The following is a 15,540-nucleotide window of genomic DNA, read 5'->3' on the forward strand; positions in this document are numbered from 1 at the left end:
TATCAATGTGTTGAATGAAGTCACGACAAGCAGGGGAATACATAAGGCACTCTCCGAAGTAATAATTTGAATAGAAATGGGTTTTCGCCCTGAAAATTAGCAGGTATAATTCTGGAAATTTTTTTAACGTAACTGATCCAAGAATAAATTGCTTCTCAATTTCTATATTACTTGTAATAACCTCAATAGAGGGGGAATTTTAAAGGACTTTTCCGTATAGATTTTTTTCTTGGTAATTAAAATTCTATAGAAAACCTAATCGATGATGTTTATCATTCAGGTGAGAATCTTGAAAACTATACAATTATGGGTTAAGGGAAGTAATACCTCAAGAATCTCCATTCAAAAACGGCATTCACTAGTTCTTTATTTACGCTTTCAATTTCTTACGTGAAGCCTTGATTGTTTTTTTATTGAAGTTAGAGGACGTCTTGATGTCACCCCGTCCTTTTTTTTTTCAATTTAGTTGTTTTTTATGAGGAAAAAAACTTGAACTTTAGTGTCAGTAAAAGTTTTCCACCATTGTTTCCACAATCATATTGCTCAAAGATTTTCGTATTTGGGGTAGCGTCTGTGAAGCAACCTATGTCGATCCTCTTAATCTCGAATCGTATGTACTACTTGCCTTCACACTAGAAGTATACCTTATGTGAAAAAATGACTCAAGATAAATAATTGTTGTTTCCTACTTATTAAAGTTGGTTACTTTGTTTAATTTATCTTTGCCTCTTTTCTGAATAAGTTTATGAAAAAATCTTCAAATTAACTAACTACTACTGGATACTTTTTTATATAGTAACCTTGACAATCGAGTTGACAATCGGGATCTAATATAGAACACGTAAAAAGTCGAAAGTTAAACGAGAACAAAATGGCAGAATTCTTTTACCCAAGTTTAATTGAATCGAATTTCCAATTCAAGTTGGGGATTTCTCATGAATACTGCATGGACAACACGGTAATCAAGTGGGGTGAAAAGAGAATGAAGATGGGATGGTGAGGTGTTTCTTTACTTCTGTGATTCACGAATTCGTTAACGATTTCGTAGATACAAATCTCATTAGTTTTCTTGCCATTTGAGAGACTACCTTCTACGGTGTTCATTTTCGTTAGGTAGACATTCGTCTGAAAGGGGGATTTTTCATAGGTCACACTACAAATCCTGAGGAGCGAAATTCATTTTATATTATTTTTTGCACTTGGGAAAAACATCAGAGTTCCTTTTCATACCGTGTCCGTTGAAACATAACTGAAGTGGTAGTTTTTGGAGAGTATTTTTAACATTTGAATTCCTACTACAAGCATTTCTGTTTCAAATAATTCCTGAAAAACACATTGAATGTTAGCCTTGGAGCCGTTTCTCTTCTGAATGCTCGAAAACATTTCCAAATTTCTACTACACGACACTGCATCGAATTATTTACAAATTAAGGGAATAGATTCACCAAGCTTTCACAATAATAAAATGCCACAGAAGAAATTGTAATAATTTAAGACGAGTTCACAAGAATTCAAAAATCCAAGAAACAACAATGAAATTCATTTAATAGTTGACGAACAAAAATTACTTTGGGTTTTGAAAAACTTTTGGAGCGCAAGGCGAAGATAATATTATTATTTTGTGACTGATACATGATGTTCGTTCGCAAGGCGTCGCCACCAACTAGGACAAAAAAGGCCCGGCAAACCCAAGTCAGGCGTATTGACGATCGGATAGCTTTGATATTTCGATTAGTATAGAATTTCATCTCTTCGAGAGAGAGGGAGAGAGAGGTTTATCTGTGATGACCACAACCACAACAATTACCATTGAAGGGTAATTTCCAAAAAAGGAAAAAGTTACTAAGAGAACATCTCCAGACCAGGATAACATAAAATCAGTCCCACTAAGAGTAAAATTGTAATGAATAAAATAGAGTAACTGCCAACATCATTTCATTTTTGTTTTGAGCTAATAATGCAGAGTTTTCAGCCCACCAGGAAGTTTATTGTACCTGCAGAGGCACTAAGAGACCTAATGACCGAATTGTTTCGTGTATTATACCGGTGTACCTAAGTCTGATTCTAACACTCGATTGTTAATCCAATTCTCCAGAATGTATAGCGATCGGAATGTGGGAATACCCAAAGCTTTGAAGGTATTTCCACAGCATTCTCGATAGCTCAGACCATCCAAGATCCTTATTGCTCATCACGTGGTTTCAGAAAAAAAGGCAACGTTATTAGGGGAAAAAATATTTCAGCTGAGCTTGGTTAAAAGGGAAAACGTCTTTTGATATGCAAACGGTGAACATATCGAACATTTGTAATTAAAAACTCATGATTATAATTTTTTTTTCACCTTACTTTTTGAGGAAAGAATTCCTGGAAAAAAATTCACTTTACCGAATAACTCAGGAAATAAGCATTTTAGAGGCGTACTATGTACACTATTTTTTGACGTAGATTACAGCTGAGCAATTAAAACATTTGTTCCCTTTGAAAGAAATGAGTTTCGAGGTTTTTGTCGTGACTGACTGACTTTGAAATTGAAACACTCATGTTCAATGGAATTTTTAATTATTAGAGTAGAAACATTGTTACGTTTTCTGATAGTTTGTTTAGAGTATTTCTCTGAAATATTCTAACGAAGGGTCTTCGTAAATCATGCTGTACACAACATATAATATCTCTGATGGGGATATTTTTAAAAACAAACTTACATATTTAACATCCATAAATCTTGTTGGGGATACTTTTTAAGGTCCATATCAATCAATACTAAAAACGTTCGTTCTAAATAAATTCACTTATTTGTTTTTTAATTCATTCTGCCAGGGAAAAACAAAATTTGATGAGGACTCTTGAATGTCATTGTGACCGACGATAGTATTGTACTACCTATGTTCCTTACTTTCTCAACTCTCAGAAAGAATGATATCCTCAGTTTCGGCTTAAATTTTGACACACTAAGATTTCAATATGGCAGTGGTTCAAATATGTTTCATAGTACTATGTCGTGTATAATCCTCTATATTCGGAGCATACGTGCTGTCAACATTTGCATCTGAAAAGGCCGGAATATTACTATCGTTGCCTGAGTTTAATAAAGCCCCTAATATTATACCCCTTAGCAGTTTCCTTCAACAAGACCTAATCCTAAGCATGCACTGGGTTTCCTCATATGAAGCTCATTTCTTCGATAGTTAGGAACTCTAATTGAGACTTCACTCTCGACAGACGCCGAATTTCAATGAATGTGTTCGTAATCAACATTCTCATAAACTTAAATGCCAATATTGTTATCCATTTATTGTCTGACATGTCATAAGTATAGAATATAGATATTATGATGGAAAAACATGATGAAAAGATTAACATATATGAGTGCTACAGACACGAAAAACAAAGCCTGAATCAAAACAACAGGATGAAATGTTACCTACCTACGGGACACTGAACTACAATAATGACATTTCAATACATAGGGTCGGTTTTTTCATCCTCTCTATAAGGTGTTCGTTAACTTTCGTTCGTTGAATTTAATGACCGAGTGTGACTATTTTGGGTTTATTCATAACCATTCATCGGTTTGCCAGTTACTGAAGACTTATCGAGTAGTATATGTTTCTGAAGGTCTAGTTTATTAACCTATCGATTTAACGATAATTTCTTAACCGTGTTTCATATTAAGAAAATCCGGAGAATTGCACAGGAAGAATTATTATTGTGTTGTCGCAAAACAGTGAAACAGCACAATCTCAATTTTAAAATAAAAAAGAGGTGAATCATTCAATATATTCTTGAACCAGTTGAACGAGAAAATAATTGTTGACTCTTGCTTCTTTATTTTCAGAAATGAGCAAGTCTCAATCTGAAATGCAACTTATTCAAACAGAAAAAGAAAACAACTTTGAACAACGCAATATGTTAGAAAATATCTTCTCAAGAAAAAATAGGATATTCCCTGAAAAATTTGAATTGAATCGTAAGAATGGTTTAAATTAGATTTCATTCAAATAAATGTGTTATTTATATTTCACTTGATTTCACCTCCTACTTCGGAGGACAAATTTACTTCATTCAACTTTCCTTATTATAAAGGGTGTTTCAAATTACGCGGTGTTTTTTAAAAATAAATAAAACACATAATTTGCATTCGTTTCCAAAAACTTTTTTTGGTAATTGATGTATCAATTTATGTACGAAAAATAATATCTGCCGAATGGTCTCCTCTTGAAGCTCCACAGACGTCTACTCTTTTGTTTAAATATTCAATGAAATTTTGACATTACAAGGCTCTATCTCACTAATGACACGAATAATTTCATTCTTTAGTTCAGGAATCGATTGTGGATTATTCTTAGACCCTAGACCTGGCGTTTCACATAACCCTCCAAGAAAATAGTCTCACGGTGTCATATCACACGATTTTGGTGGCCAATTGACATCAGCGTTTCTGGAGATTATTCGTTCAGGAAATTATTGTTTCAATGAATAAATTGTGTCATTTGCAAAGTGAGGTGAAGCGACATCCTGTTGAAAACAAATGTCCTCTGTACAAAGCCATTTTTATAAATGTCGTACATCATACTTTTTAAATGTCAAAATACCTGAACGAATTCGGTACGCCATCTATATTTTATTTATTCTTAAAAAAAACCGCTCAATTTGAAACACTAGAAACACCCTTTACTTTACTCAACGAATAGACAAAAAATTTTGTTTGGGATATACTTATACATATTATTATCTACATATATCGAATGATATCAAGGATTTATTTTGTGTTGCCATTCAAATATAATATTATGAATAAACTGTCAGATTTTCTATTCGAAATGTCACCAAGTTTCTCTCTTCAATGTGGAACAACATACAGGGTGTTTCATAAACATTGCGAGCAAATTCAGGATATTTTTCTTTAAGTTATTTGAAGTCGAAAAGGTTCTTTAGACCTTTGCCCTGAAATGCTTCGTTTCCAATAAACGCGTTGAATATACTCCAAAAAATAACGAGCTCCCCTATATTTTCGAAACGGCTGGTGATTATTTCACGTTGAGTACATCGTCTTCACAAACTACATAGTGACATGCCTACTGGCATTGACATTCATATCTTTAAAAAAAATAATAGGAAGCCAGAGCTCTAGGATAGAGCAAAAACTTGAAAAAACTATTGGAATTGAGAAATTGAACAATGAATTTCATAACATCAAAAAGCTTTTCAAATTATTCTCAATTGTTGAAAATGGCCTTATCCAGCTAGTATTGAAAAGTCCAGTCCTCTCCTAATGGATTGCCGTTTCACAAATATCAAGATAGTTCCCTATTTGGAAAACATGTAACGTTTTATATCTTGAAAACGATGCATCTCCAGACAAAGCCTACCTTTCCAACTCTGAATAACTTCAATAAAAGATTAATATCCTGAATTAGTTCGCAATGTTTATAGAACACCCTGTATATATAGTTCATTATGCATGTAAATCTTATCCGCTCCTCTATCTAACGGTGAAAAAACCTAACCTAACCCCAAATAATAGGTATCTGGAGACATCTCGTAAATGTATATAAACTGACCAGTCTAAATAGTTCTGTGGATATGATGGCGACTGGCAAGCCTACTTTGACTTGGACGCGGATCAATATTTACATTCCCGCATCAAAAGATGAAAAATTCGACCCACTCCAATTTAAAGTCGTTCCGGAAAAAGAAGAGCGAAACAAGTCAGAAAAAAGGAAAACTTGGGGTCTGCTAAATTCTCCGAAATGAAATGCTGAAAAGTTTCGAACAAACAAAAAACGTTCTACTCCTGAAACTTCCGCTTCAATTCGCTCAAGGATTGGTTTTACCGAGTGATATTTCCAACTCTCAAAACCGGTTTTCCGAGCAAATGAATTTCAGATCCCTCTACCTTTCACAGTGAACATTAAAAAACTGTCCATTATTTCTGCGAGCTCCATATTTTTCCCCGAGAAACTTTTGAAGGGAAACATTCTTCGAATACGAATGGAAATTCGAAAATAGTGTGTATGATGACAACATGATGAATAATTGGAACACCCTATTAACTTTTAATTTTACAGGGTATCATATTGGAGATTCAATTGTAGATTGCAACCACAATGACAGTTTGAACTATATATACTCCATTCACTTTTATTTTAGCACTCGGTTGGCCATGGAAATTTGACACATGTCACTGTGTATAGTACGAAAATGTGGGTTTATAAAGCTTGTCAAAACATTTTTTTGTTTTAAATCAACGCTATGTTGCCCGTTCTACGTAAAAGTTTCTGTTATTACGTTTTCGATCACAATCTCGAATCTTTTCGGAAAATATGTGACGAACATAATTGAAGTTTATACAAAGTGATTGAAGGCATACCAAATCTAGTTATTTGATGGAAAATACAAGAGATCAGTATAATATCATAATATGCACTAGCTTGAGGAGAGTTAATGTTCGTTATCTTCTTTGGCTAAAGTTTGGATACGTTACATCAGTTGTAGATTTCAAAAATATTAACCCGAAGATGAAATGCATATGATGCAGTGGTTGGGAATGGGTATCTCCCGAAGGAATTAACAGATAATTACAAGAATGTTAAATTCTTCAACAAAAATCATCTTGCATCAATATAAGTAAAAGTAATTGAAGGAAGTGTCCAGTCAAGATGAACTTCAGCTTCGAAATAATTTCACATGAATAAACAATTAACAGGACAACTGGCACGTATTTGTGGCTGTTCATCTTAATGCATTGATATAATAAATAATAATAATATGTAATTAGGTATTTATTGATCCCGTAGGACATTTACAATGTATAGGACAAGTGAAATGAAAAATAGAAGAATCAATTTTCGGGAACTTATTTTACGATGACATTAATCGAAAATCCTGTAGTAAACTTTTCGCATTAATTCACTCAATCATAAAATTCTCAAATGCCACCACTTTTTTGGTACTCCCAATAGAAGGAAATTCTTTGTCATCCTCTTCATTCACAATCTTTCTGATTGTGGAAATATTCAGCTGAAATATAAGTCGTTTAGATTCAGATGAAACATTATATAAATTCTATTACATTGAATATGTTCGCTACCGTCTGACGTATTGTGGATTTCAGAATATCAGGGTATAACTATTTGAATGAGCAAGCCTGACTTCTAAATAGCACTTCCTGAAACCCTGTTTCTTTTTTCAATCACTTTCGGCATTTTCGTATGAAAAATTGATATTAATTGTGGCAACGGCGTTATGACATTAACGACATTTCATGAGTGCCAACCTTACTCTGTTCTAGTTACAAAAACTTGAGAAAATTATCACATGTCTAACCGACTGCTACAATAAATGTGAATGGAGTATAGTTAGTAGTCACTGTCATTTTTTAAGGAGATTTTGAGATTATCGTCAAATGAATTCTTTTTCTCAGTATCTCAGTTCATAGTTGTTTTTCCTTTATTTTAAAGGCTGTTTGCCGAAACTGGATTAAAGTGTGTATAGGTGGTTGGTAATTTAAGATCAATAAATAATGTAATGAGGTGAACTAGTAATATCCGAACTTCTAGGCACTTTATACGATCATGATAGAACAACATTGATTTTAAATTATAAAAAGGCCAGTGCTATGATATCTTGGCTTCTCCAATATATAATGGCTAAAATTGGAACATTGACGCTAACAAAACCGATCCAAGTTGAGCTGGAATTGAGACTTTATATTCCAAGTGAAGTTTTTATGAATATTATCGAATTTTATATTTATATCAACTCAATAGGAGATAGATACTCATTGGAGTAACAGATTTTTAGTTTGGGCAAAACCTTTACTTTTGACGTTATACCTATATCCAGGTTAGAATAGTCCCCCTCTTCATCGTAACTTAAATTTGACATGTACAAAAACTTCACCATTTTATGAAGAAAAGATGAATATTGATTAAATGTTCATTTCATCGTGGAAAATAGTGAAAACTGACACCTACACAAAACAGTGAGAAATGGATAGAAATCAAGGTTATTTTGATGATGTTTAATTGAAACAATTTGTTATTCATACACAATGTGATGAGATCGTGCAGTAAATTTCATGAAACATGAAACCTATCCCGACTTTAACAACAAATGGTCAAAATGTTCATTTACTTCAAGGATTTCAAGACACCTCCATTCGAGTTTTCAATGATTTTAGAATTTCACGAATTAAACGTGGCTTTAATTTTACGGTAGCAACAGAAGTCGTATGCTGCAAACCCTCACTTTCAAGAGAATTTGACTTTATTTCCGAAACCCTGAGGTTTTCGGAAAGTTAAAGCGTTTTTTGATTTTCCCTGAAAATATCAGATAAAAAGTAAGTTGTTCTGTTTGAAAAATCTTTTTGCCGGTTTTATATCAAGTGACAAGACGAATTTTGAAACAACCTGTATATCACAAAGTGAGATTTTTCTAGACAGAAGGCATCCCCATCAGGATCTCAGTGATCTATTTTCAAAATTTCAGCATCCTCAAATTGTAAATGTATCTTTTTTGCCTATTTTATTGAATCCATGTATTTGGCAATTTTTTTGTGGAAAACCGATAATATTTCCGAAAGTATCAAGAATAGAGATAGGGAAGTACTAGAGAAAATTATCAGAATAAGATACAGAAGCGAAAAAAGTTATAATGAATAGGATCTCCAACTTGAAATAACGAAGGTTGTAGAATTTTTTTTCGCATTATCGGCAACGTTGCAACATTTCTAATATTTTGGTCAGATAGATCAGAAGCGTAAACCCAAGTACACAGAAGTACCGAACAATCCTATAATCTGTTCTAATAGGCCAACCCCCTGTATAGCTCTAAATATAGATTGTTATGGTCCTTCCTCAAGTTAACGTAAGGTGATCAAGAATAGACGTATCTTTATGCCTACCACAATCGCTTAATGATAGTTATAAATATCCTTTCCTTCGGGCTACGGAAATGAATTGGAGTTCATTCAGAATTACAACTACCTGATCCAGTGAATGAACTATTGTTGAGCAGTTACTAGCCAGCACAAGAAAGAAATGCAGGATAGTAATCCAGCCTACCTGATGAAATGCCACAAACTTGTAACATTCGTGTCCATTTATCTTTTGAAGAGCGAATAATAGATCTTGGTGAATAACATAAAAATGAATCTTTTCTAGATGAGTACTATTTGTTTACTACATATTTGAACTTGAGCAATCCTCAAACAAAATTACACAGATCAACAATTATCGACACGCCCGCTATTAGAGATTTGGGACTCTTAATTTGGGATTCTAAAATTCCCATTGGGTCACTGCAGCACGCGACACCACTGAATTGTGAAACGGAAACAGTAATTGGTCGTTTTTGAAGTGTCCTACACAATAAACATTCGAGTATACCACCCCTGGTCCTCTGGAGACCAACTGTATTTGCACGCGGTCTCGATCATTAGCCTGCAAGGTCCACTGACATAAATCCTTCAGACTTCAATTTGTGAGGTCATTCGTCACAATTTTGGCTCTTGTTTAACCAACAGGCAATAATATAGGTTTAAGGTGTTGACAGTGAAAAAGTGGCTTAGAGTCATGAGGATGTTGTATTTATATTAATTTGGTTTTTGATTCACACTATTTTTTGTGGTGGTATCCTTGGATTCTTACGATTGAATATTTTATACACCATGAGCTCTTGCATCGAACATCATCCTTTATCATTATCAATAACAACAATTATAATAACAATAGCGGAATGTAATTTTGAAGCCAGAAATCAAATCAAGAATATTGTTGGTCCTGCAAAAAATACCGAGTGTGTTACGTTGTTGTATAATTAATTTATATAATAATATCTCTGTTGGGACATATACGGTTATCTCCTGAACAAGGACGTGTTTCGTATAAATTTATTGATCGTATTATTTTTTTAATGACAGTTGTTGACTTATTCGTTTTTTAGAAAAAGTACTCGTATATTTTCGACTCATATAAATATTATAATAATTATCAATAATGATAATTATGAAGCATTTTCGCATTTCCTAGAACTGGATTCTGAATGCCCATAAAAATACTTCATATTTGCCCATTTAAACGATTTTGTAAGACCAATATCAATTGAGATAGCTATTGAGTGAAATCACCGGGTACATAATCTTCTAAAATGAAAATATTCCGAAATGACATTTATCCTTTATCAATTTTTTTTCTGTCAATGCATACCATAAGCACATAACGTGCGTTCAAAAAAATTCGTCCTCACCCAGGAAACACACCTTGGTTTAGTATACGTCTAATATTCATCCTGATGGTATATTTTTCGTTTTGGTCTATCACAGTACGAGTATTTTACGTCTATATTATACCATTTTTCTGTAGTAGGTTTATAAAACGTCTTTTAGCGTTAGCTATATATACCACAATATATGTTTTTTGCTTATCAATAGTTTTTTCAAGAACTGAAGATTATTTTTTGTTTATATACTTCAATTATTTTAAACTCTTCGTCATATTCATCAGTTATTAACGAAGTCTACAAGATCTCCGAATTATACGTCGAATATATTGTACTTTTCGACGTACTTCCTACACCTATATTAAACGAATATGTGATAGGTTTTTGAAATGTCTAAGTGGAAGTCATATATACATAATGAGATCTATTTTGTCTCCCAGTTGTGTTTTACGATTGGAACAATATGCATCCTACAATATATATCGCTTATTTCCCAGCTTTAATAATTTTTCATAATTTATAAACTAGGTCTATAAAGTTCCACAAATTATACGACTATAAGTCGTACATATTTCAACCTACCTTCCTACTCCAAGAACTTAGGTATATTAAACGGATATATGGTAGGTTTTCAATCTGTCTATTAGCGAATTTTTTTAATATCGACTTCGCTACTTAACAGACATGGGATCAAGATACGGTCCAAGAATTGTAACAACTCTCAAGTCATGGGCAAGAATTTTTTTAACACTCATCATTGAGGTCTACACTGGACAAATATATGAAAGGTTTCAAATATGACTATTATTATAAGCCATATGTAGATACCTACTACATTACTTCTAGTTATCAGGGAGAAAAAAAAATACTGGTCCTTTATTCATTATTGTCATATCTATGTTTCTGAGTTTTATACACCTAGTACATATAGTTCCAAACAAGTTTTTTGAAGTTGAAAAAGCGATTCAGCTTATATAAGTGCTTTAATTGTTTGAACTGATTTCACCAGGTAGCTAATTAATCGGCTCACATAGAACTTAATCTTTTTCCATAAAAATCACCATTTAAATGATAGCTGTATATATATGGTTGAGCCGTGGCAGGAATAATTTATATGTATAACATTCATACTAGATATTCTTGAATAGAGGGTACAACCATAGGTGCAATAAATGAAAAAAATATATATACATTGAACGAAAAAAATGCATATTTGCATATTTTTCTATAGTTTCCTCGCCAGATGGAGTTTAATTCATTCGGATTGATGGTCATCAACCAATTAAAAGCAAAAATATTACACATATAATATCTTTGATTAAAAGTCCCCCAATTCGACAATTCACAGCGTTGTCACATGAAATGAAATAATGTCCTGTTCATACACTGATTGCTTCAACCATCAAAGATTCTGCTGTCTATACTTGTGATCTGGAAAACTGAATGAGCCCTTTTCAATTACTATTCACTTGATATAATTGTAGTCTACTAGTTCTAATTCAAACAAGCCTAGCAGATTTATGAGAATGTTCAAGATCTACTACATTTTTAGTAGCCTGGCAACGTTGGTGCCATGTTTACGTAGGCAGAGGATTGAGGATCTACGCAGGCCCGACCGGCCAATGGGCAATTAGTTATCGTTACAATACACGCATGTGGCAGTCACGGCCGTGTTTCTATGCTATGCTATGCGGCATGCGCTGTTCGTAGTTCGTTCTCCTTGTCGTCCATCTTGAAATAGTTTCGTAAGCTGTGTGTGTTTACTGTGTTTGTTTTGTCTGGAGGAAATTAATTGTACTTTGTCATGAGTGATTGAAATGGATTCTGATTCAACATAGTGATGGACATGTTTAAACATCTGCTAAAAAACAAAATGATATAACCGATTTTGAAGAAAGCTCTCCACTTTCAAGTCTACTAATATGATGAAAAAGATATTTGGTATGTTTTGTTCGACATATTTTTTTCTCCTAAAACTAACTGAAATAACATTTTACAGAGGTCGTAGTGCTGATGTGGGTACATCTGATTGAAGCAATCTAAAAATATAGGAATAGACCATTATATTTATTTGAAGAGGTGTGCTCAATGTATATACCTAAATTTTGAAAACTACTATTTTATTATTTTCTGAATAAATTGGTTTGAGACCTAAATAGTTTAAAATTTAGTTTTCCCAAAATCCGATTGACACTACGTTATGCCTTATTCGAAAATATGAAAAGGATAAGTATGAAAGAGGGTAAGATTGTTATAATAAATGTTGAAGATTGACTATATTCAGAACAGTAATATCTAACAACAAATAAGCCTAATGTTCATTCATACGATGTTCGACAGTATGAACGATGATCCCAAAGAGCATTTATTGTTCTTTTAATTTATTATATTCGAAATCATCGATCAACACATATTAATGCAATTTCGGATCATCGTATCGTCGGATATCGTATACATGAACAGTAGGTCTAACGTTGTTCAGAGACGTCTATTACTGATACTTAATTGTAGTACAAAATACGATTATTAAACGTCTATTTTTGGTACATTGAAGTCATTGAAATATAGTCTATAATATATGAGTTGTGAACGTTTATAGACGACTGGTTTTCGACGTAATTTCTGAATTACTTAAGTAGTCTAAAAGACGTACATGAAATACGAGTATCAGACGTATATAAAATACGAATAGGAGACGTATATCCAGGATTGATTTTATACGTCTACCACGCGGACATTTGTCCTTCTTATTTTGGTCTAATGAAACCGTATTTATACGTCGGAATAAGTTGACTTATATATGTTTAATAAACGAAAGGTGGTTTCCTGGGCAAGTAGGCTATGAAATTTTGAAGATTGATGTTCGGTGACTGAAAAATGTAAGCAATGCTCAGATTAACCTATGCATCGTATGGAAAGTGAAAAGGCACTTTTTAGGGAAAGTTACCTGTAAATTTCACCCAAGCGATAAGCATTCCTTTTCAGTTCTTTCTGGTTTTTCTATGTTTGTTTCATTGAGTCAGATCACAAGAATCCGAACAATCTGTGGCGGTTAGAAAAATTCTTGGTAAAAATTTGAAACAACATCAACTATTTTCATACGTAAGAGTCATGAATCTTTTTTTTTGTAAGAAGGTTTTACCTATTTCAGTAATATGAATAAATCACAGTAAGAATCTCAATAATATGTTTATTAATTCTCTATAAATATTGAATTGATTTTGTAATTTCGGAAAATCTATAACTAAACTGAAGAACTGAATTACATGAAATAACTATTGGACGATTCATCAAAATTCAATTGAGCTATAAAAAAGCTTGATGCTTTCCCCTTCATAACGTTCTACTGTTAAAATTCCATGAAAGAAAATAGGTCCCACATTTTGCCATTAAATGATGCATACCGAATTCCATTTTTTTTTTTTGATACAAGGGTAGGTAAGTAATTGACCTTTTTTTCATTACATGTCAATCTTTATGGAAACAAATTGATGTCTCTCATCTAAGATCGTGTGGCATATGCCAACAGATTCTCCAGCCACTTGACATTAAAATCGAACAGAGGTTCGTGGAGCGTCTGTCATCATATTTCCGTATTTGCTGAGATTTTCTTCTTTGGTCGACCACTTCCCTTTTACTTGATCATAGGTACTTTGGATAGATTGATAATAATCTACAGCAACATTAGGACACTTTTATGAAGTCGCTGGAATATTTAAGAATACTTCAACTCTCTAGTTTCCTCCCAATTTTGAAGTCGTATTCTATAGTAAATACTTTTTACACGTCCGTAAAAACCATCTTTATAATTTGCTGATAATTTAAATTCAACAACAATCCAAAATGCTAACTTGACAATTCACCTGGAAAATAGAATTACGTTTAGACACGAAATATCGACGTTCAAAATTCCATAGCCTACTTGAGGACAAATTTTTTTGAACGATCGTTAATAGTTATTATATTATACGTCAACTTCGACATTTTTGCTGCATAGCTGATCGATCTCTATTTAGACGTTACGGTCCTGAAGTTCCACTATCCCCCTATACTTAAAGGCAAAGAGCAAGTGTCTGTCAAGTGTTAAGGCACTTGTTTGACGAAATGCACAACAGAAAACAGCCTATTTATAAATGAGAAAATTTTATGAAGGATTTTAACGGATTTTAGGTAAAATGTTCTCAATGTATTAGAGAGGAATCAAATATGATATTTATAAACAAGATAATCAGGAAAATTTGGATCAGGCAACTAAGAGCTCATGAAATTAGTTTCGTCTTATTATTCTAGACATTAATTCCACTTCATGGCTCTTTAATTTGCCGGTTATTGGAAATTAAGATCTCGGAATGAAACAACATTTATGTTTATCAAATGTCCATAATCTATAGGTAGGTATTGAATGTTCGAAGGATACCTCTATCACGAGCGATATTTCTTCCAAGAAGGAGAACATTCGTAGATCAGAAAATAAGGTTTTTTTATATAAGATTTATTGCGAAAATAATTGAAGAATAATTTCGGCAAAAAAGAAGGAAATTCCACATCGCTGAAAATCTTGCGAATATTTTTCATTCCTTTCCGGAAGATCTGACAAAAATCCCTCGAATCTTTCCGTGGCTCTCAGTCAGGTGTCAAGAAACGATCGCGGCAACCTACAAGAATTTCTTTGTATCCCAAACTGAATAAACATAACTATAGAAACTGGCTAAAAATCAATGCTGCCTGCCACCATGCTCGTTTACCGCACGGAACTAGACATCATTCCGTCTCATCTTCTCAGCGATGGCCCAGATGTGAGATACTAGAGAGAACAACTGGTTTACTTACCAGTACGGCATAATCGGCAACACAAATTACATATATCACACAAAAAAGAGTCACTTTTCTCAACATTTTGGCGAGATTTGAATGTAGCCCGATCGACAGACACCTATCTCGCTATGGGTGTAGACGCAACTGATAGTAACTCCACCTACAACCGATAGGATATAAGGCGCATGGCTGCTGTCGGATAATAGAGTTGGTTCACCTTCGGAGTTGTGTCGGCACAAGAAAGCCAGCTTGAGCTTGAGGGTAATTTCATACTAGGGTCCATTTGTGTTCCGAAGGGCAAGTCTTATTCAGCAGAAATAAGAGTCAAAAACCACTCGGAGGAAAAATTCCGGTGGGAAATGCTCACTGTACAAACTGCTGGAGAAGTGTCCTACTTTCCACTTTCAGAATGCCGCCAATCAGGAACTTCTATGAATGATAATGAGATTTGGCTCTTATCAGAACTCCTCCTACCCGAAAATTAGAAACATTGTGTTAACTGTC

General features: G+C 33.6%; 1 protein-coding gene across 1 annotated transcript in view; it reads right to left on the reverse strand.

Annotated features, from left to right (window-relative positions):
• Positions 1-15,204, reverse strand: part of LOC123310569 (amyloid-beta-like protein) — a 187,513-nt gene extending 172,309 nt beyond the window's left edge. The window contains exon 1 of the mRNA XM_044894089.1: positions 15,052-15,204. Coding sequence (XP_044750024.1) covers positions 15,052-15,117 — 66 coding nt within the window. The 5' untranslated portion in view covers positions 15,118-15,204. The remainder of the gene's footprint in view (positions 1-15,051) is intronic.
• Positions 15,205-15,540: the final 336 nt, after the last annotated feature.

Source organism: Coccinella septempunctata, chromosome 3, assembly GCF_907165205.1.
Source record: "Coccinella septempunctata chromosome 3, icCocSept1.1, whole genome shotgun sequence".
In the NCBI taxonomy this organism is placed as follows: domain Eukaryota; kingdom Metazoa; phylum Arthropoda; class Insecta; order Coleoptera; family Coccinellidae; genus Coccinella; species Coccinella septempunctata.